Source organism: Octopus sinensis, linkage group LG4 (assembly GCF_006345805.1).
Source record: "Octopus sinensis linkage group LG4, ASM634580v1, whole genome shotgun sequence".
NCBI lineage: Eukaryota > Metazoa > Mollusca > Cephalopoda > Octopoda > Octopodidae > Octopus > Octopus sinensis.
In genome coordinates this window covers 127,121,378-127,144,568 of record NC_043000.1, presented here as the reverse complement: position 1 = coordinate 127,144,568, position 23,191 = coordinate 127,121,378, and the positions used below count along the sequence as shown (strand labels likewise).

The 23,191-nt window shown below is 34.3% G+C and overlaps 1 protein-coding gene across 9 annotated transcripts in view; it reads left to right on the top strand.

Annotated features, from left to right (window-relative positions):
• LOC115210341 (nesprin-1) overlaps positions 1 to 23,191 on the top strand; it is an 870,646-nt gene that overhangs the window by 504,322 nt on the left and 343,133 nt on the right. For all 9 annotated transcript variants that reach the window (XM_036502466.1, XM_036502469.1, XM_036502465.1 and 6 more), the window contains 7 exons: positions 3,795 to 4,121; positions 7,926 to 8,066; positions 9,664 to 9,828; positions 11,875 to 12,201; positions 16,097 to 16,249; positions 18,621 to 18,785; positions 20,778 to 21,104. In XM_036502466.1, coding sequence (XP_036358359.1) covers positions 3,795 to 4,121; positions 7,926 to 8,066; positions 9,664 to 9,828; positions 11,875 to 12,201; positions 16,097 to 16,249; positions 18,621 to 18,785; positions 20,778 to 21,104 — 1,605 coding nt within the window. The remainder of the gene's footprint in view (positions 1 to 3,794; positions 4,122 to 7,925; positions 8,067 to 9,663; positions 9,829 to 11,874; positions 12,202 to 16,096; positions 16,250 to 18,620; positions 18,786 to 20,777; positions 21,105 to 23,191) is intronic.

Below are 23,191 nucleotides of genomic sequence, written 5' to 3'. Positions count from 1 at the left end.
CTGTCATCCTTGGATCACACAAATTCTCTTAGATCACACTCTTCCATCTTAATAAAAATGACACATTTACCATTGTAGTAGTAAATATACAAAATGATTGGATGGGCAAAGCTGTAACACTTTAGTATTGACTAATTCAGTACTGACTTGTGCTAAACCCCAATAGCATGTGACTTGTATATATGTATGTGTGTGTATATACCTAGGTGCAGGAGTAGCTATAGGTACAGGAGTGGCTGTATGATAAGAAGCTTGCTTCCCAACCACATAATTCGAGGTTCAGTCCCACAATACGGCACAGTGGGCAAGTATCTTCTGCTATAGCCTTGGGCCAACCAAAGCCTTGTGAGTATATATGGTAGATGGAAACTGAAAAAAGCCTGTCGTGTATATATATATATATATGTGTATGTATTTTTGTTTGTCTCCCCACCATTGCATGACAACCAATGTTGGTGTGTTTGTGTCCTTGTAACTTAGCAGCTTGGCAAAAGAGACCAATAGAATAAGTACTAAGCTTATAAAGAATAAGTCCTGGGGTTGATTTCTTCGACTAAAGGCAGTGCTCCAGCATAGCTGCAGTCAAATGGCTGAAACAAGTAAAAGAGTTTAAAAATGGAACATATATATATATATATACACACACACAGATATATATACATGGTGGTTGTCTACTCCTTATGCAGAGTTTGACCACCTCCTGTACCTACACCTTAGAACCATCATGACATCTGATGTGGCTTTTTAAATCAGACTATGTTTTGAAAAGACACCCACATAAATAGTATATCTGATTTGGACCACCAAGTGCTGCAGTTAAGTTCTGATCTTTGTGGATCTTAAAATGTCTTTTGAGGCCTCTCTTAGATTTGCAGACCTTCTGGCATACATTGCATTGAAAGGTGTGCACAGACATATAGGCAGAATAGTTGGTGGAGAGTCGTCTTCCATGGGTTTGCAAATGAGATATGAGCCCAGCAAAAGAAAGACATAGTCTGTCACAAACTGTGCACACAAAAAGGTCATTGTGATTCACCTTCTCGATTGTAACATTCTTCTTTAAATCTCTTTTGAGTCTTGCATGCGTTATTCTGGCCTCTTCAAATGCTTTCACTCCACTCCATACTTTTGTTCGCCATCCAGCTCGATCCAAATCAGGAGTTTGTATGTCCTGGATCCATTCCAAGTGACTTCATGGTAGTCCTTATGCTGTTCTTAAACCTTTTTTAGGTTTACCCTGATAGCATTTCTCCTCTGCAAGCTCACCATAAAACAGCTGTTTGGGTGTACATTCATCTGCCATTTGAACAATATGGCCACACCATTTCATTTGATTTTTGAAAATCATAGCTTTAATTGAGGTGATGCCTGCTGATGCAAGGACATCTGTGTTTGGAGTAACAGAACTCTATTTAATGTTTAAAATGCGATGAAGGCATTTTTGGTAGAATTGTTCTAACAATTTGAAATGTCTTTCATAACATGTCCATGTTCCAGAAAAATACAACAGGGATGGTAAGACAAATGATTTACATATATATATATATATATATATATAATAAATGCAGGAAAATGCACACAATTCATATAGTTTTAATATATTTTAAAGGATAGAATATTATGCTAGTTGACTGGTTTTGTATTTCACTGATCATGACATTGATATACATATATATATATATATATATATATATATATATGTGTGTGTGTGTGTGTGTGTCAAGGATATCTGTTGTTATTGTTGTTGATGTTGTGCTTCTTTTCTGTTCTTCTTCTTACCTTCTCCACCTCTTCTTCCTCCTCTCCTTCTTCTTCTCAATGAGATGTGCATTTTCTCTATTATATTTCTGCAGTACTATCTAACCCTGTGTCAAATCACCTACATGTCAGAAATCTTCCTATTCATGCCAGGCTGTTTGCTTCAGCTTCTTATATTTGAGTTGATGCTTCTTCACCTACCGATGACTGGCCAATTTCCATAACTTCAGATCCATTTGGCATTCTAAATTTCCATTATTATCCCAAATTGTGGTGAGCTCCTTGGAATAGTATTAAGTTCAAAATAGGATAATGAAAAGCTGTCTTCATTATCCAATTTGAATTCCTCAATGGAACCTTTTCATTTTATTGAAATTACTTATACTTTTGAGTAAAGTATGGATATTGGAGAAATTCCTATTTCCTGTTCTCTAAAAATTGTAAGTTTAACATCATGTTAGAACTTAATATTTTCTCAAATATCTCTCTTTTTCTTTCTTCCTCTCTCTCTCTCTCTCTCTCTGCCCTCCTCTCTCCCTCTTTCTTTCTCTCATTATGGTTAACCTTCTCATCCATTTATCTTCTGCTTTCACTATCTCATCTGGCTAATGCATGTTAATGCCTATTTTCCAGGCATAAAGTACTCTATGCCATCATTGCACTGCTTGAATTCCAATATAACTATTGTTTTGGATATCTTTTGTTTCTTCATTTATCTATTATCATCCATCGTCCTTGCTGGCATGAGTTTGACAGTTTGACAGGATCAAATGGACCAGAGAGCCACATAAAGAACCACATGCTCCAATCTCTGCTCTGGCAGAACAGAATGCCCTTCCTAATGACAACCACTTTACATAATGTACTAATTGCTGTTTTTGTAGCACCAGCACTAGTGAGGTCACCATGTAGCTTGCAAGACTAGGTGGGACTTGGTCCTTTGACTGAGCAAGACTACATTATAGAGTGAGGAAGATTTATACTAGTTGATAAGAGGTTAATTCAGGAAAGAAGGGGCCAGACCATGTATCTTGTAGACAAGATATGTGGCTGTTCACATTATTAAAATTAAAATACCTTCATAATACTTTATTAAAATATTTATCTGAAATGTGTTATAGAATTGTGATAGAAGTAGCACAGTCTTATTACATGTCACCTTAATAAATATTATTCACAATTGATTCATAACTGAGTTATAAATGTTGTCTACTAGGACTAAGAATTTCACTTGATCCAGTAAATTCTTCCAAACACTTCAAGACTGTGGATTTCGTTTTTTGGCTTTGTTTTCATTTCTTTCTGTGTTTTTCTTTCATCAATCTTGGCAGCCTGGAAGGGCACAGAATAGCCATACGTAAGTTTTTCCTTCAAATTTTGAAACAAGACAAGTAATTTTAGAAGGAGGGTGTAACTTAATTCTCTTGATCCCAATGCTTAGCTGGTACTTAATTTATTAAACCTGAAAGGATGAAAAGCAAAACCGACCTTGGCAGAATTTGAACTCAGAACACAAGGAACTAAAAGAAAAACCATTAACCATTTCGTTTGATACACTAACAATTCTGCTAGCTCACTACCTTTCTCTAAAACAAAATTCCTTGTTTCCCTCTTTTCTCTGGTTTGGTTTTTTATTTTTATTGGAATCATCTTACTTTCTGACAGCTTCTTAGAAAGGCTTTATTGCCACAGCTTAGCATTCATCCAGTGCCATAACTCTAAGCTTTGTATTTAATGAAGAACCAACATCCTTATTGTATTAAGCTTTTTCTGTTATTTTTTGTTGTCTTTAAAGAGTCATTAGTTTTGAAATAAATCAATATTTATCAACACCTCTATCATCTCTGGTTGATACCATCATCATCATCATCATCATCACCATCATCATCATCACCATCATCATCATCACCAATATTTATCATCATCTGCAGCATTGTCATTATCACCACCACCATCACAACTTCCCCACCCCAACATCATCATTGATATTATTCACAAGTGTTATTCAACATGAGTTGTGTATTGGTTATTTACAGGATCTGGAAGTTTGTAAAGACACTGGTAATACCAAATTACAGAAAATGTTAGATTCTGCTGACAAGACATTGCAAAACACAAATTCTGCTGGCAGCAAAACCATTCGACAGAAATGTGAAAATTGCAAAAGCAATTTTGATGTATTCTTGGTCAAACTTACTCAGGCCAAACAGATACAAGAAAATTGTATTGCAAATTGGGAGCAATTTGAAGACGCCAATGAACAAGTGACCGGTGTGCTCCAAGACATTCAAAACCGATTACAGCTTGCTGCTGGACAGAAATCTGATCTTGCAGAAAAATGTTCCTGTTTGGAAAGACATAAAGTAAATTTGCATTTATTCTATTTATTTTATTCAGATATTTATATATTTATATTTTTTTAATAATAAATTATTATTAATATCAGGAAATCAATATTAGAAAATTCTTCAGAAAGATATATACGTGTGTAAAATAATTGTTGTATTAAAAATATAAATGTATTAAAAATATAAAAATATAAAAATATATGTATAAAAATATATGTAAATATGTATAAGTATAAATATATAATGTATATGACAGTTTTAAAGTTTTGAATGAAGTATTTAAAGCATCTTACGATCGTTTCACAGAAGTGCTGTCCCCATAATGAAATCCTATATTGATAAACATTTATATCTCTGCTCTTCAGAGATATAAAATTTGAATTCTGTATAACATATCGAATGATAGTTTTTTTTTTAAATATGAAGTAATACTATAAAATGGTGTTTGTTTGAATTATAAATTAAAAATTATATATTTATATATTTCTTGTATATTTTGCTCTCTGTGTTTATATGCACAGTACATATTCAGTACTGTGGAAAGTTGATGTTAGTAGCTGCAAAACAGAGAACTAATAAGCACTTCATATCTTATCATCAGAAAATGTGTTGTGTCCATAGCTGAGACTCTGAATGTGAAAATATACAAAAGCCTGGCTTTGTGGTTAACAAGTTTATTTTGCCACCACATGATCCTGAGTTCAATTCTATCATGCAGCAAGTTAAACAAATGGCTTTTACCATAGGTTTAATAATTACCACCAAATACCTTCAAAGTGGAATTTGACTGAAACAGTGTAGAAGCCTTTTGTGCATATATACATACATACATGTGTGTGTGTGCGTTTAAGTGAAGGTGTATGGCTCAGGTTAAAGTGTTGGGCTCACAATCACAAGGTTGTGAGTTCAAATCCTGGACCAGGTGCTGTGTTGTATTCTTGAGCAAGACACTTTATTTCACATTGCTCCAATTCACTCGACTGTAGAAATGAGTTGCGACAACACTGATGCTAAGTTGTATCAGGCTTATCCTTTCCCCTGGACAACTTTGGTGGCATGGAAAGGGAAGACTGGTATGCATGTATTGCAAACCATTTGCTTTTTAGTTCAGTCCTGCTACAACCCTTGCTCAAGTAAAGTCTCAAATGGATTTCGTTGGTGAAAACTGAAAGAAGTCTGCTCTCTCTCTCTCTCTCTCTCTCTCTCTCTCTCTCTCTCTCTCTCTCTCTCTCTCTCTCTCTCTCTCTCTCTCTCTCTCTCCTTCCATTTTTAGGGATGGAAGCAGTATTGGTTCAAAATTCTGTATATCTTACTTAATGTGGATGTTCTGTAGACTGCCACAAAACTGCAGTATTCATCTCAAAAAAGCATCTCATGTAGATGTATTGTGCTAAGGCACTGAAGTACTTCTGCACCTGATGAAAAGCCTCCAACAGAAACACTAGAGTTGCTAAATCTAGATTTCTGAATCCCTGCACATCATCAGTAGCGTAGACAAATTTCCTTGTAGAAGAGTGTAATTCCCTAAAGAAGATACCCAAGAGTCAGGTGATTATGTTAAACAAGACAAGGGATTAGAGCTATCATCCAAAATGGAACAAATGCAAATAAAGAGTAAACATGAATAGAAATTTACTTATGGGAACATGCTTAGAGTAAAGATCCCCTTTGGTCATGAATGACCATGGGATTGCACCTAGTAAGTTACCATCTGAGGCACAAGTCTGGGCAAGGTTGTTTTGGGGAGACCAGTAGTTACCCATGCATAGTAGCCTCTTTTCTCCATGCCACTGATGTTATCCAAGGGAAAGGCAAAGACACCAGTGATGTTGCAACTCATTTCTACAGCCCAGTCTGAGGATTGAACTCACATTCCCATGATTGTGAGCCTGATGCTATAACCACAGCATTCTAAATTGATGCAATATATGGAAGCTTTGCTCTCCTAAAAGTATTGTTATAATGCAGATTTTTTTCATAATGCACAAATTGTTTTCCCATTAACATACTTCACTGTTACATAGGAGTCAATAAATATGGAGTTGATGAGACCCCATTTTCATAAGTGTGGGAACGAAATCTCCTTAGGGTGTGCAAACCTAGATCCAAAATCTTTTACAAACAAGATAGATTTTTTTTTCAGTCTTAATATGAAAACAAACATAGGTTTAATAATGTTGATTCCAAATTTTGGCACAAGGCAAATAAGTTTAGGGAGGGATCAGTTGATTACATTGACCTCAGTGCTCAACTGGTACTTATTTTATCGACCCCAAAAGGATGAAAATCAAAGTTGATCGTGGCAGAATTTCATCTGAGAATGTAAGGACAGATGAAATACTGCTTAGCACTTTGCCCAGCATGCCAACAATTCTGCCAGGCTGCCACATTTAAACATAGGTGTAATAATAATAATAATGATAATTTTATTTGTAGATCAATCATATCAGATAAATACAATAATGGCAAAGTAATGTTTCAAATTAGTCCAAAAGTGTCTCTAAGATCATTTGTTTTGGCATGAAGATTTTCAGGAGTATGTCCAAAGCATTTTCATGATCCCACAAAAACTTTAGGGGTGTGCACTTGCATCCCCTGCTTCTGAGCCTATTCCCATGTTCAATGACTCATGAGACATTTTGTGTTATTTAACTCCCACATTACAGCAAGATTTTTGAGGAATTCCATACTTCTGTATTGTGGGGGATGCCTGTATTTATTTATTTATTCATTCATTCATTCATTCGTTCATTCTCAGTCATTTACCCCTGTCTATTTTTATGCAGCAAGTCTTGACAAGTATTACAAACCAGCTTTCTATGCCTAAACAGAACAATGTTTTGATTCAGCCAAATATTTCCACTGAGTTTAATAATGATTAGATAAAAGTTCCTAATTCTCTTCCTAGTATTTCTTTTCTAGCTCTACTGTTAACATCAGCATGACAGTCAGACCTCCTTGTATTGATTCAAACCAATTCTTTACCTAAACGTTATCTTGCTCAAGTTAATTACTAACCCTACCAACTCCAATATCCTGTCAAGCTGTTATTGCTTTTCTCTGCTGTATCTTTTTCCTATTTTTCTCCATGCTGTTGCTGACAGTATTTCAGATGTATGTTTTACTTTGTAAACACTTTTATACGTTGGAACCTGTTAGTCAGGTTGTTGCCTACATCAATCCACCCTTTATGCCATTTTTATTTTCCCACTTTTCACTATTTTATCAATTATCCTGTTTAAATTTTTTTCTTTTATACTCTTTGTTTCCTTCACAAATACATATACACCCACATACAAAACAGAAAACAAAATCCAAATTCTCAAATGGAAACAAGGTATACACGCCCAAGAATTTTTTTTAATTATACAAATTCAAACACATTCAGACAGTCAAGCAATAAACACACTGACATATATTTACTCATACACACACACACACACACACACGTGTGTATGTGTGTGTATGCATATATGTATATAGTTTACTGTTCCATTAAGGTAGGATCATCAAAAACAAATACCCCAGCCAGTGAGAGATAAATATCATTTAACGTACATTGTCTATATATATATATATTATATATATATATATATATATATATTATATATATATATATATATATATATATATATATATATGCACACATGCATTCACTCATATACATTTATATGCACATACAAGCAACATCCATATTACTATGCATATAAATGCAGACACAGTCAGACTCGGAGTTCATGTGAATAGATTGAATTACAAAAGATACAGCCAAACACAGATACACTGTGGTTCACAGATACAACTCTGTCTTTCTTCCAGACCATCCAGCACGAACTGTTGTCTCAAAAGAGCAACCTTAAGAAATTAGAAACCAAAGCAGAAAGTGTCAAAGTTCAAATGGCTAAAGATTCCGTTAATGACACCAATATTTTGTATAAGTCTTTGTTGGAGGAGAGTCAAGTAAGTATCTAATTCATTTGTTGTTGTTGCTGTTGTTGTTTTTCTGTCTGCATCACCTGACTTAAGATTTGCTGTATGTGTGTCCATGAAAGTCGCTGTTGTAATTGTCATAGAACAACTTTGAGAAGTTGTCTGGTGCCCACTTACGTTCACAACACTCTAAATATGACCAACTGTCTGTCAAACTCAGCATTGCACAACACTGAAATTATAGTAACTGCAGAATTTAAATTATAAATGAACAAATAGGACAGCATTTGTCTCTAACCCATTAAGCTATCTTCGTAACAAACATATTTATAAATAAATGTTTAACTCCAGTGTCGTGGTGTGAAGTAGATGAGTGATTCTTCAGGCTTTACATAAAACACTTACTTTTCACTGCTAACATTCTTAGATAATCTACTATCCATTCCTAAAGTGTGTTTAATTTAATAATGTAAATGCAATGAATGATAAAATCAAGAAAAAAAAGACAGCACAAGAGGGTCAATGTTTAACAAATACTGTATTAGCTTAAATGCTTAAAAGGAAGGAAAATGAATTAGTATTTTGGTCAAGTGAAGAGGCATAGCTAAGTGGTTACAGTGTTGCACTGGCGAATCTAAGATTGCAGTTTTGATTCCCAGACTGGGTAGTATGTTGTGTTCTTGAGGAAAACACTTTATTTCACATTGTTTCAATTCACTCGGCTGTTAAATAAGTTCCAGCAGTAACTGAGAAGTTAGCTCTACTACAAAACCAGTATGCCATTCACATGTGAGTGTTGTAATTTGGGTCATTTATTCATCATGGAAACTGGGTTGAGCTCTGAACTTAGGAGTGTGAGAGGTTCATGGCAGACTGACCAAATCACAATGAAGCTTCTGTTATATCCAATTGACCATTTTGCTTTTGCCATATTTGGAAATGATTGTTGTTTCGCTTGTTTTGGGTTTTTTTCCTTAATTTCTTTTTATTTCTAACTATTTACTAATTGTATTATCACAGTTCTTAGATTGTATTAGATTCATGTAAAACCTATATTACATTTTTACTTTATGCACAAAAACAGCTAGAATGAAAACAGTGACTTACATGTTTATTCTTAACACATTAACTGCCACATGTACCACTGGTGGTAGACTGCAGACTTCATGCAATCACCACATGCACCACAAGTTGTACATTTTCATAATTTGAGAAAATATTTTCTTCTGCATCTTTGACATGGTTTTAAGTATATATAAATAACATGAGTGCTAAAGTTTAATTATGAAATATTGTAAAAATGCAAAAGAAATTACATTTCCTTGTAACTAAACGGTATACAGTGTGACTGCATAAAATACATGGCATCACTGGTAAGTTTCGATAAAAGATCATGAAGGTTAATGTGTTGATATATTCTGGCAGATTTGAATGTGAATATATTAATCGTTGTTGTGTTTTGTCACAATTTATTAGATTTATATAAAGTTACATTAGATTTGTAAAGATTGCCTTTATTGGTTTGCATGTAAAACATTTTAAATTAAGACTACTTCTCTCCTTTCTCTTGATTTAAATTACAAGATCACTTTGTAGTGTTATTTTTTCTGTAAATTTACCCTAATAGGAAATTGTTGGCCACCTTGAAGAAATGGTTAAAACTCACAATGACTACCGCCAGTGTTATACAAGTAGCCTAGAGTGGCTCAACAATTCCAGACACCATTTGAATCAAATTAATAACCCCAAAGGAGATATTCAAGTCGTTCAAGAAAGGAAATTGATGTTTAAGGTAACACCATTATTGATATAACTTTATCAGTTTCCCATATTAAACCTATTGTATGTTTATGCATGAACGCTTGTTTCTTTGTATGCAAGTGTGTGTTGTGTATGGGCTTCTGTGTGTGTGCTATTTCATTGAGAACTGCAGGAAATTGATAAGAATGTTGTGAGAATTTCCCCAAGGAATTCTGTGAAGATTTATATGTCTGTCAACAATATAAGGCATCACTTTCAAGAGGTACTAAAACCAGACAGGTGATGATTATCACGTACAATGTCTTCATATTGTGACAGGAAGAAAAATCTGTTTTTATTTAATAAGCCTTAACTTTACTTAAATGAAGATTCGAATGAAATTCATGATAGTTATTGCCAAGAAAATCTCAGTATCATGAGGATGATAATGATGATGACAGTGATGGTGGTAGCAGCAGCAGTACCAGTGGCAGTCTTAGTAATGACAGCAGTGATACCAATGACAATGTTGAGGTCTTGTATTGGTCTCAAGGCTCCTACTTATTGAGGACAATATCATCGTTTTTCATAATTGATTTAATGTCCACTTTTCCATGCTCGAATGAGTCAGATAGTGTTTTACCAAGGTAGATTTTCTTTGGTTGGATGCCTTTCTTGTCACCAACTCTTGTCTGTTTCCAAACAAAATTATATTTTTCCCATAACCAGACATGTTTGCAAAGAAAGTTGAATTACATTCCTTTACAACAATTACATGATGTCAAGACAAGGAGACACCAATATATACACACACTCACATTCACATACATATACATACATACATATATACCTCTGTGTGTGTGTGTGTATGATGAGCTTCTTCAAGTTTGCTGCCTACCATGTAAACTCATAAAGCTTTGGTCAACCCAGGGCTATAATATAAGATAATTGCCCAAGAGGCCACACAGTGGGAATGAACCTATAACCATGTTGTTGGGTAGCAAATTTCTCAACCACACAGCCATACCTGTGCTTAGGACAAAATACAAGCATACAAAAATGGGTTTACATAAAAAGATCACACCAGTTTTAATAAATCATTAAAACCCAGACTATATTTTGATATCTTGCTATGGTTTTACTTTTAAGTATATTCATTTGATTAATCTAATAATATTTACATAATTAATTAGCTGGTATATAAATTTCAAATACCTGAACAAAAATAACATGTCTAATGTCCAACTGTGTGTTCTATTCCATTACCTTGAAAATGGCAATGTTTCACAAATTCAAGCAAACTTTTTCACTACCACAGCCACCACCACCTTCATAATCCTCCCCCTCCTCTTCATCATCATGTTCACCTGCATTGAAAGGAATTGGTTGAGAAAGAGTTTCTAGTTGCTGGATGCTCTCCCTGTTATCAACCTTTACCCAATTTCAAGTTAGGTAATGTAACCAGATGTTTCCATGGGAGATTGGAAACAAAGGGCTCTGCTTGGATGATGGTGACAATTGCTTACAGCTATCATGCAATATCAAGGCAGGTGACACAAACTCAAACACACATGTACAAATACATATATGCACATGTCAATCTCATCTGGTAGAGTTTCTACAGCTGGATATCCTTCAGAGTTTCTACAGCTGAAGGGCATCCAGCTGTAGAAACTCTTACAGATCAGATTGGAGCCTGGTGCAGCCATCTGGTTTGCCAGCCCTCAGTCAAATCGTCCAAATATATACATGCATATATATATATATATATATTATATATATATATATATATATATATATATGTGTGTGTGTGTGTGTGTGTGTATGTATGTATGCATATAAGTTAAGTGAGATTTGGGTAAAAATCTTGTAGAATAGTGTATATCTACACATGCACGCATGTGAAGGTTTTCTTTCAGTTTCTGTTTACCAAATCTACTCTCAAATCTTTGGTTGGCTTGGAAATAAAAGTAAGAGTAGTAATTTAAATGATTTTGGTTTCTTAATATTGATTCTCTCAGCAATGAAGCTTTACAATTCCTAATTTATGTAACTTAATGAAACCTTTTCCTATAGCTTTTAATAAATTTCATTTCAGAAACTGCAAGGGGACGTTAACTGTGGGAAACAACTGGTTTCTGACTGCAGTCAACTTGCTGATAAAGTCTGTGAAAACACCTCACCACAAGGACAAGCAGTGATCAAGGAGGAAATGAATATCCTTAACCAAAATTGGAACATGTTTTCTGATTCTTTTAATAAAGCCGAACAAAATCTGAATGACCTTATTTCAAACTGGGAAAACTTTGATGAAGAATATAATAGATTTTTGTCATGGTGTAACAACTTAGAAGTCCGTACGAATTCTCTTATGAAACTTGGAGACAACATTAAAGAAAAGCAGGCACAGCTTGAGGAAATTAAGGTAAAAATATATTTGGTTTGTTTTCCACTCATTTTGTTTAATTTTAATTCAAATGTCTGAAGATGAATATGCTTTCTTGATTTAACAGACATGAGTAATCGTATTTAATTGAAAAAACTTCAGCAGAAAACTGAGACTATATATATACCTTATCATCATCATTGTAACATTAATTTTTCTGTACTGGCTGGGTTGGATAGGTGTGCAGCACAGAATATGAATACACCTTAGTTTAGTAATAATAACAGTATTATTACTAACTGGATCTTTCAGTTAGTAGTGTATATTTTAGTAAATTTTCACTGTACTTGTTGTGGTGTTGTCGTCGTCGTTGCCGCCGTCAGCATTATTATTTGCTGTCAGTTGTCACAACTATGACTGTTCGTAGCTTTGGCAGAACTCGATAAGCTTTCTCCAATCTGTTTTTTTTTTTTTGTTTGCTTGAGTTTGCCATTTATTATGATTAATTCCTTTCCAGTACATCAGAAACAAATAAAAGTCCTACATTCACATGCAAATTTGCAAAACGTATACAGATAAATTGATATATACATCAAATGTGAGTTCGGTTTGATGGTGTGATGAAGAACTGAAATCTAACATTTTGTACAAAAAGCCCTTAATTACAGAGAGAGAGAGAAAGAAAGGGAGATGTAACTTGGGAAATATATATATATATGTCCAGTTTCTATTACACATACACTCTTACAGATATGTAATGCAAATTTTGGATTTGGTTTGCTGATATTCTGGTTTTGTGTTGAATCCCTCTGTGTAGGTGTGTTGAATTACATACAAACTAGGATTAGAGAGAGATGAGAGATCTGAGGGAGGAAGAAAAGGTAAGGAATATTAATAGAAGAAGGTGGTGACAGTCAGAGAAAGGAGAAAATAAAAGGAATGCCAATATCAACATATTTGGAATAATTGAGGTGGGATGGAGAACAAAAGGTTCTACCCTAAATGTTAGATGTACTTCTTTATGGCATAAAACATTTTCACTCTTTGAGTTATTTCTATTATCTTTTGTCAACACAGAATATCTTTGACTATATGGCACCATAAAGATGTTGGCAACTAAACCAAAAATAATATATTTCTAAGTGTAAACTCATGAAAAAGCAGAAGATAGTCCAGAAAACTAAAATTTGTTCCAATACAATTAATGAAAGTGTTAATTTCTTTTACTTAGTCTGAAAACTCACTAGATTATGTTCTGATATTATTTGGAAAGCTGTCACTTGGCAAGTCATACTTTAAATTATCTTAAAGTTACCATTTAGTATTAAGAAAACTAGATATTGTTTTAAGTAACGTAGTTTCATAAAATGTCAAATAAATGTGGATTAAAGCTCTTTAATTAAAATGTCATAGTACAAATTAAATATTTGCCTTCTTTTGTTGGTAAAAGGAATGATTTCTCTTATTGCATTTATTATTTACTTATTTAATTCTCTAACTTTAGATTCATGCCTTTAAACAAACCTATTATGTTTATAACATGGCCCTCATTATCAATAATATACATTAATATTCATTCAATATTTATAATGATGGTTCTATTTTCATACTGTCACCAACATTTTTATAATATAATCTTTTATAATATAATCTATTTACCTATAACATAACCTCTGTATTTAACCCTCTCAGACTTAGGCCCCTATGTTTAACTTTACCCTCCACCTGGCTTCTGAGCAAAATTAAATAGTTGCATATACAACACAAGAGTAACAATTGCAGGCAAACTAATGGACAAAATCACAAAATAATTCTGGAAAGTAACAATAATAGGCCTGTCTCTCAACTAAGTTATTTGTTCACCTCAACTGCTACTTTTCTCATCACTTTCACCAGTTTGATTGTTCAAATTACTCTCGTTGTCTGCATAAGGGTAAACTCTTCATCCAAAGAATAAATGTCATCAATAATTTCCTCAACTGCAAAGAGCTTAGGTCTTGTTCATTTACTAGGCGAAATGCTGGGTTTGTTATTTGCTTGTTTCGTTGCAAAAAATCCTCTTTTTTTTTTTTCAATTAAAAAAAGCAGAAATAAACAAAGCTATGGGTGACACCATTAACAATGAGTCATAAACAACAAGATCAGTTGTCTACTTATAGTATTTCATCTTCCTTTTCATGTGTTGTTCATTATCTCTTTAACTGGGATTCGGTAAAGATTGCATTCAGGTTTTTCCCACCATACCAAGAACACAGCATGATAAAGTTAATAACATCAATAATTATATCATACCCATGATAATAGTTTCAAATCTTGGCACCAGGCCAGTCATTTTGGAAGGAGGTATTTGATTGCATCAACCCCTAGCGGTCAACTGGTAGTTATTTTATTGATCTGAAAAGAATGAAAAGCAAAATTTACTTTGGTGGCATTTGAACTCAGAACACAAAGAGCCTGAAAAAATGCTGCTAAGCATTTTGTCTGCCACATTAATAATTCTTCCAGTTTGCTACCTTTACATCAGACCTGTGATAATCATTTCAAATTTTAGTACAGAGCCAGCAATTTTAAAAGCAAGGGGTTAGTTGATTACACTAACCCCAGTGTTCAACTGGTAATTATTTTATCAAGCCCTGAAAAAAATAAAAGCAAAGTCAGCTTCATTGGAATTTGAACTTAAATGTAAAGAGCTGGAAGAAACAGTACTTTGTATTTTGTTTGACACGTTAATGATTCTGTGAGTTTGCCATCCTTATATCATACCTATAATAATTCTTTCTACTAGAGGCATAAAGCCTAAAAATTTTTGTTAGGAAGGGCTCGTTGAGTACATTGAGACCCCAGTGCTCAAACTGGTTCTTATTTTATTGACCCCCTAAAGGATGAAGGACAAAGTCGGCTTTGCCAGAACTCAGAATGTAAAGTGCCAGAAGAAATGTCCACTAAGTACTTTGTCTGGCACAGTAATGATTCTGTCAGCTCACCATCTTTATATCATAGCCATAATAACGATATATCAGTGATAGCATCATATTACTAACAATGTCTTCAAGACTAATTTAACAACAATAATGATGTCATATCACAAATAACGTCACGTCAATTCATCGCAAATAATACCTTATCAATAATTATATCACTATAATAATAATAATAATGTGACACAAATATGCCACATCAGTAATTGTCACATCAACAATGACATATCAGTAATAACATCACATCAATTATAATGCCTTATCAATAATGTTATATCAACAATAACTCATCAATGTCAGATGTCACATTAATATTGTTACATGAATAATTAAGTTACATCAATAATTGTATCTCTAGCAGAATCATTAGCATGTCAGACAAAATGCTTAGTGGTATCTCCTCCAGTTCTCTTTTTATTTTTTACTCTTTTTTACTTGTTTCGGTCATTTGATTGTGGCCATGCTGGAGCACTGCCTTTTGTTGAGCAAATCGACCCCAGGACTTATTCTTTGTAAGCCTAGTACTTATTCTATCGGTCTCTTTTGCCAAACCGCTTAGTTACAGGGACGTAAACACACCAGCATTGGTTGTCAAACGATGTTGTCAAACTTTGTCTTTCATCCTTTTGGGGTCAATAAAATAAAGTACCAAGGGTCAATGTAATCACTTTGTCTCCTCCCTTCAAAATTGCTGGCTTTGAATTCTGTGTTGTACTGGTATCCTGTTCAGGAACAATGTTGTGATCTTGGTCACATGTACATCATAAAAACTGGGTAACCAGCCTGAAATGTCCTAGGGGTCAAGAAAAAAGATAATCACATTATTTAGGTCAATAATAAAGTCACAACAGTTAATAACACCGATGTCAATAATCAAGTGTTGCGAATAATAATTAATCTCAATAAAACTTAATTATTTTTTTCTTTTTTTTTTTCTTTTTCTACTTACATCTCAGGGCTTACTTGAAGAAGTAACTCAGAAGAAAGAGAATTTGGACAAAATTCAAGAACTTGGTGAACAAGTGGCACAAAAAAATAATGACCCGAAGATCTCTCACAAACTTCACCAATTATCATCACAGTATTATGGTCAGAGAACAAACATCAAGGTATTTCTTTATATTCAGATTACTCTGTCAAATGTACTGCTGTACATGTTATATATTCACATTGTTTTGAATCAACCATGCATTATCTTGTAGCTTCAAGATTTTAGTGATGTGATTGTTTATTTTTAGAATGACATTATAGGGTAGGTGTAAGAGGCTAGATCTGGCCAGTTTGAGCATAAAACAGATGGAATATTTGGGTTAGATATGACTGGTTTAAATGCTAAAGGCTTAAATATTAGTATTAAAAAATTCTTTAGCTGTGTTCAAAAGAAACAAAGAACATGCAATCTTGGTCATGCCACAAATTGGTAGTCTTACCATTTTTATCATTGGTGATAGTCATCATTTAAAATTCTAATTTTCCATGCTTGTATGGATCAGACAGGATTCATTGAGGTAGATTTTCCAAGGATGGATGCCCCTATTGTTGCTAGCCCTCACTTGTTTCTAATCATGGTAAAATTTCACCACAGTAGAATATGTTTTTACAGACAACTGGAAATGGCAGACACTGTTTCTATGGCAATGACACTTATATCAATTTATATCAATTGCATGGTATCAAGATAAAGAAACACAAACATACATGCACACATGTGCATGCAAGCCTGCACACACAGACACGTAGCTTTTTTTCAGTCTCTGTCTACTAAATCCACTCACAAAGCTTTGGTCTGGAACTGTAGTAGAAGACACTGTAGCACACAATAGGACTACATGGTTGGCAAGTGAACTTCTTAATCACACAGCTATGCCTCTACCTGTCTAAATTCTTGTTTAAATTCTTGTCTAAATTCAGTTAAGGTTACTCACTGTTTCTTATTATCCTTATAGGCTTGCATTTCTTCCAATAATCAAAAGTTAAGCTTATGATCACAAATGGTTTCAAACTTAAGCTCTCTATAATTCAAGCCTTGTAAATCACAACATGAACCCGTTCTCTTTATACTCCTCTCTATATTAAATCAGTAAGTGTATCTCTACATGGTTAATTCAAAATGCTAGAAATAGCAGCCAAATTTCCATAAAATCACATCCTGTTGTCTTAAAAAATACAGAAGAGTACATCAGATAATGTAATTTTTGACATACAGTACCCGAAAATAAAAGGAAATATGAGATGGTCATAGTTGGAACATATTTGATCATAAGTCTGCTCAGTGAAGGCTGATCTATGACTTAACTGCTAGATGAACAAGCAAAAGATGTCTGCATGATCACCCAAGGAGATTGAAATAGCTGTCAAATCTCCCTCAAATTTCTATCTATCATCTTAGAAAAGATCGAATGGTCAGGACTCAAACATCCATGATAATGTGACTGACTCTTCAGTGAAAGCAAATCTGGAGTAAGAAACATTTTTAATTGATAACAAGACTTTCAATTACTTGCAATGAATCATTTAAATAAGAAATTACCATTTTGTATAAGAATCCATATTGGAATCCGAGTCACAGTTGGCCAAGGCATTATCACCATCTTTCATCATCTTTTAATAGTTCATGTTCCATGCTGGCAAGGCTTGGACAGTTTGGCAGGATACAAAGGATTCCAAAGACTGCACCATGCTCCAGTGTATGCCTTGGCATAGTTTCTATGTCTTGGATGTCTGTTTTAATGCCAATCCCTTTACAAAGTATACTGGGTGCTTTCTACATGGTACCAGCACCAGTGAGGTCACCATGCAGCTTGCAAGACTCCACTCTTCAACTGAGTGGAATTACAATAGATAGGAAGCAGCTAGCTGGCAGAAACATTAGTGCACCAGGCGAAATGCTTAGCGGTATTTTGTCTGTCGTTATGTTCTAAGTTCAAATTCCGCCGAGGTCGACTTTGCCTTTCATCCTTTCTGGGTCGATAAATAAAAGTACCAGTTTTGCACTGGGTTCAATGTAATCAACTTAATCCTTTTGTCTGTCCTTGTTTGTCCCCTCTATGTTTAGCCCCTTGTGGGCAATAAAGAAATATATTAGGAGATGAGAATTAAAGTACAAGGGAAGGGATCATAGTAGATGAATAGTTATGTCATACCACTGACACTAATATCCAACTAGAAACCATAAGGAGGCACAGTTCCTTTGTGTAGACTCTGGCCACTCTATATATTTGGCATTATTCTATTTACTAGATGTATTGAGTTCAAATCTCAATCTAGTCTTTACAAATATTATGGATAATTATTCCAGTGTGTTATCTGTAGAATATTCGGGAAAGTTTTGTTCTTCTTTTCATGGAAAGGTTTTGTGAAAACCTGGGGAATTGCATTACATTACTCTCTGTGTGTGTGTGTGTGTGTGTGTGTGTGAATCTTTTGTGGAATTTGGCATACTTAGATCTTGCTATCAAAATGTTTACTTATTTCCCCCAGAATGAAATTATTAAGCTGACAGAGAATATCCACGATCACGAAATATTTGAGAATTCTTATCATACAACCATTGAATGGATTAACTCTTGTGAAAATGAGCTTAAAGACTGTAATAACACTAAAGGAGATGGCGTTTCAATACAGGATAAACTGAAAACATTAAATGTAAGTCCCACCACATCATCATATATTATCTTTTTAGGTGCGTTTGTCCATCCATAACATACAACAACCCATATATTCATCATGTGATGAAATCTTTAACAAGAACTGCTGTAATATATCATCCTTTTGCTGCTTTTATTCATCCATAAAATACCACAACACATACTGTGTTCACTCCTAATTTAGTATTAAACATCATTATCATCATCATCGTTTAACGTCTGCTTTCCATGCTAGCATGGGTTGGACGCTTTGACTGAGGACTAGCAAACCAGATGGCTGAACCAGGCATCAATCTGATCTGGCAGAATTTCTACAACCCTTCCTAATGCCAAACACTCTAAGAGTGTAGTGGGTGTTTTTACGTGCCACCAGCATGAGGGCCGGCCAGGCAGTACTGGCAACGGCCACGCTCAAATGGTGCTTTTTATGTGCCACCTGCACAGGAGCCAGTCCAGCGGCTTTGGCAACAACCTCGCTCGAATGTTTTCATGTGCCAGTAAGGCAATGCTGGTAACGATCACGCTTGAATGGTGCTTTTTACGTGCCACTGGCATGGAAACCAGTTAGCTGAGCTGGCAGCAATCACGCTCGGATCGCGCTCTTAGCACTCCACTAGCATGGATGCCAGTTATCAAATTTGATTTACCTTGATGCAAAATTTTTTCCCTTCATAGTTTTATTTTATCTTTGCCCCAAGTATAAGTCACACCCTAGTTTTTTTCGGTTAAAATAAAATATAAAATAGTGTTACTTATATACAAGTAAATACTGAATATTCTTCATGGAAGGAAATTTTTACCAACATCACTGAAAGAATTATCTCTAAACAGATTTTAATCTATAGAAGTTATGAGACACATTGGTAAATTCATAGTGCAAATTTTGATGTAATATAATAAATTCTTTATTATAGTGTTATCTAAAACCACAATCAACTCATTATTAGAATTATAAGTTAATTGTGCAATTACAAAATGGTTAGTTGGCAAAAGTGTCCACTTCTCAGATACAGATAATTCTAATATACTTTAATTAAGATTTAGTACACCTGCTGCTTTCCCCAGAAGTAGAACTGTTAGACAGCAACTCACTGGATGGCTAATTAGAAATAAATGAGGAGTTTTTAAATGTTATTAAATATTATAAGTACCAATTTGAGAAAGACAGAATAAATAGGATTTTAGCCATTTATCCATTCCTTGCTAGGCAATTTTGATAAAGATGAGTTTGGATTCCCATTAGTGAAATTCTTTCTGTTGCTGTCTCTCTCAAACTGGTGAGCTTAACATTTTAGCAGCTAATTCTTAATGGGTTATTTGTAGTTTTACAGTTTTAAATTTGAAATCTCTCAAACATGCACGAAGGTGTGAATGAGAGAGAAATATAAAAAAACTTATTTGAATAATAGCAGAAATCTTGTTAATTTAAATTATTTGAATATAGAGTTTCGTTTATTATTCCACATTATATTTCATGATGGAAATGGTTAGAATTAGGAAATGGATTCATTGTCAAAATAAATTGCTTCTAAATTTTGCAAATGAACAAATTTGCAAAAAAATTTATTCAAGCCATGTAATCATAGAATATGGATGTAAATTTGTAAAGAAAAGGTAAATGATGGTAGTAGTGGTGGAGAATATAAAAGAAAAGTTGTTATATAATTGTCATGAAAAAAACATATACATAAACTTGTAAAAAAAATATTATTTCATAGCAGTCTTAACTCCTCTCTCTCTCTTTTATATTCAGTTTCTCTGTTCTACGTTGTGTTTTTACCTAATTGTCCATTTCATCTACTTAAAATTTTCCTTCTCTCTCTGTCTTATATGTGTGTGTGTGTGCATACATATGTCTATCTTCATCTATCTCTCTCCCTCAAAAACTATTCTTTTATTCTTTCTCTATGATGCTTCTCTTTTTCTCTCTGCTACCTACTTTTGTCTCCATTTCTTTCCTATACTATAGACATGATTTTACTATTTGCAGGTCATTGTTTCGGGCATGGATGAAGCAGTTCATAAAGTGAACAAAGTTCATGATTATGCAGGGAGAATCCAACCTTCAACATCTGCTGTTGGGAATAAAGAAATTGAGAAAAAAATGGAGGAATTGAATGTAAAATGGAAGCAGTTGAACCAGACAGTAACTGACTGTGCTTTTAACTTACAGAACACTCAACAGAAATGGCAGGATTATGAAGTTACTAAAGATACTTTAGTGAAATGGATAACAGATCTGGAAAGGATTCTTTCACTTGATCCAGAAGCTCATACACAACTTCCTGAGAAAAAGGCTCAACTTGACAAATATAGGGTGAGTCTCCAACATATTTATATGTTTACATCTGTAAAATGTTTCTAGGAATTGGGATTGTTTATCTAATCTATTGAAGCAGATGTGTTTAAGTTGTAAAAACAGCTCCCCATATGGTATAAAATAATGAAATTAGATGCTGTCAGGTTAATACACATTTAGAAGATGTCTTCTGAAGATGTTAATTCCCAAACATTTTTAAATGTTTTGATATTAATGCCTATTAATATCAAAACATATTTAAATGCTTTGATATAATAAGCATAGGAGTGGCTGTATGGTAAGTAGCTTGCTTACCAACCACATGGTTTTGGGTTCAATTCCACTGCGTGGCACCTTGGGCAAGTGTCTTCTACTATAGCCTCTGGCCAACCAAAGCCTTATTAGTGGATTTGGTAGATGGAAACTGAAAGAAGCCCATCATATATATGTATATATATATGTGTGTGTGTGTGCATACATATGTCTATCTTCATCTATCTCTCTCCCTCAAAAACTATTCTTTTATTCTTTCTCTATGATGCTTCTCTTTTTCTCTCTGCTACCTACTTTTGTCTCCATTTCTTTCCTATACTATAGACATGATTTTACTATTTGCAGGTCATTGTTTCGGGCATGGATGAAGCAGTTCATAAAGTGAACAAAGTTCATGATTATGCAGGGAGAATCCAACCTTCAACATCTGCTGTTGGGAATAAAGAATTGAGAAAAAAATGGAGGAATTGAATGTAAAATGGAAGCAGTTGAACCAGACAGTAACTGACTGTGCTTTTAACTTACAGAACACTCAACAGAAATGGCAGGATTATGAAGTTACTAAAGATACTTTAGTGAAATGGATAACAGATCTGGAAAGGATTCTTTCACTTGATCCAGAAGCTCATACACAACTTCCTGAGAAAAAGGCTCAACTTGACAAATATAGGGTGAGTCTCCAACATATTTATATGTTTACATCTGTAAAATGTTTCTAGGAATTGGGATTGTTTATCTAATCTATTGAAGCAGATGTGTTTAAGTTGTAAAAACAGCTCCCCATATGGTATAAAATAATGAAATTAGATGCTGTCAGGTTAATACACATTTAGAAGATGTCTTCTGAAGATGTTAATTCCCAAACATTTTTAAATGTTTTGATATTAATGCCTATTAATATCAAAACATATTTAAATGCTTTGATATTAATAAGCATAGGAGTGGCTGTATGGTAAGTAGCTTGCTTACCAACCACATGGTTTTGGGTTCAATTCCACTGCGTGGCACCTTGGGCAAGTGTCTTCTACTATAGCCTCTGGCCAACCAAAGCCTTATTAGTGGATTTGGTAGATGGAAACTGAAAGAAGCCCATCATATATATGTATATATATATGTGTGTGTGTGTATGTTTGTATGTCTGTGTTTGTCTCCCCAACATCGCTTGACAACTGATGCTGGTGTGTTTACGTCCCCGTAACTTAGTGGCTTGGCAGAAGAGACTGATAGAATAAGTACTAGGCTTACAAAGAATAAGTCCTGGGGTCGACTTGTTCGACTAAAGGCAGTGCTCCAGCATGGCCACAGTAAAATGACTGAAACAAGTAAAAGAGTAAATGAACCTCATGTGATACTTTGAATATCAGTCACATGGCTTTTGAAATTTCATATGTAAATTATGAAATCTTATCATTATTAAATTTCATAAAGTAAATTTCAAAGTGAAGTCACATGGCCTAATGGTTAGGATGTTGCACTCAGGATCACAAGATTATGGCTTTGATTCCTGGACCTGTCAGTGTATTGTGTTCTTGAGCAAAACACTTATTTCACATAGGTCCAGTTCACTCAGCGTTAGAAGAGTACACTTGCAATGAACTTGTATCACACTCAGAGGGTAATGTTGTGACCTTGGGTACTTATATGTCATTTAAAATACACAGTATTTAAATGCAACATAATCTGACTATTGAATTAGCAAAGGCATGAAATATATAGTAGCTTGCATGTAAAACCTGTGTATATTAAATATGTAGATTGATAAACACACACACACACACACACACACACACACACTCACACACACACACACATATAGCCTGGCTTATTCTCAA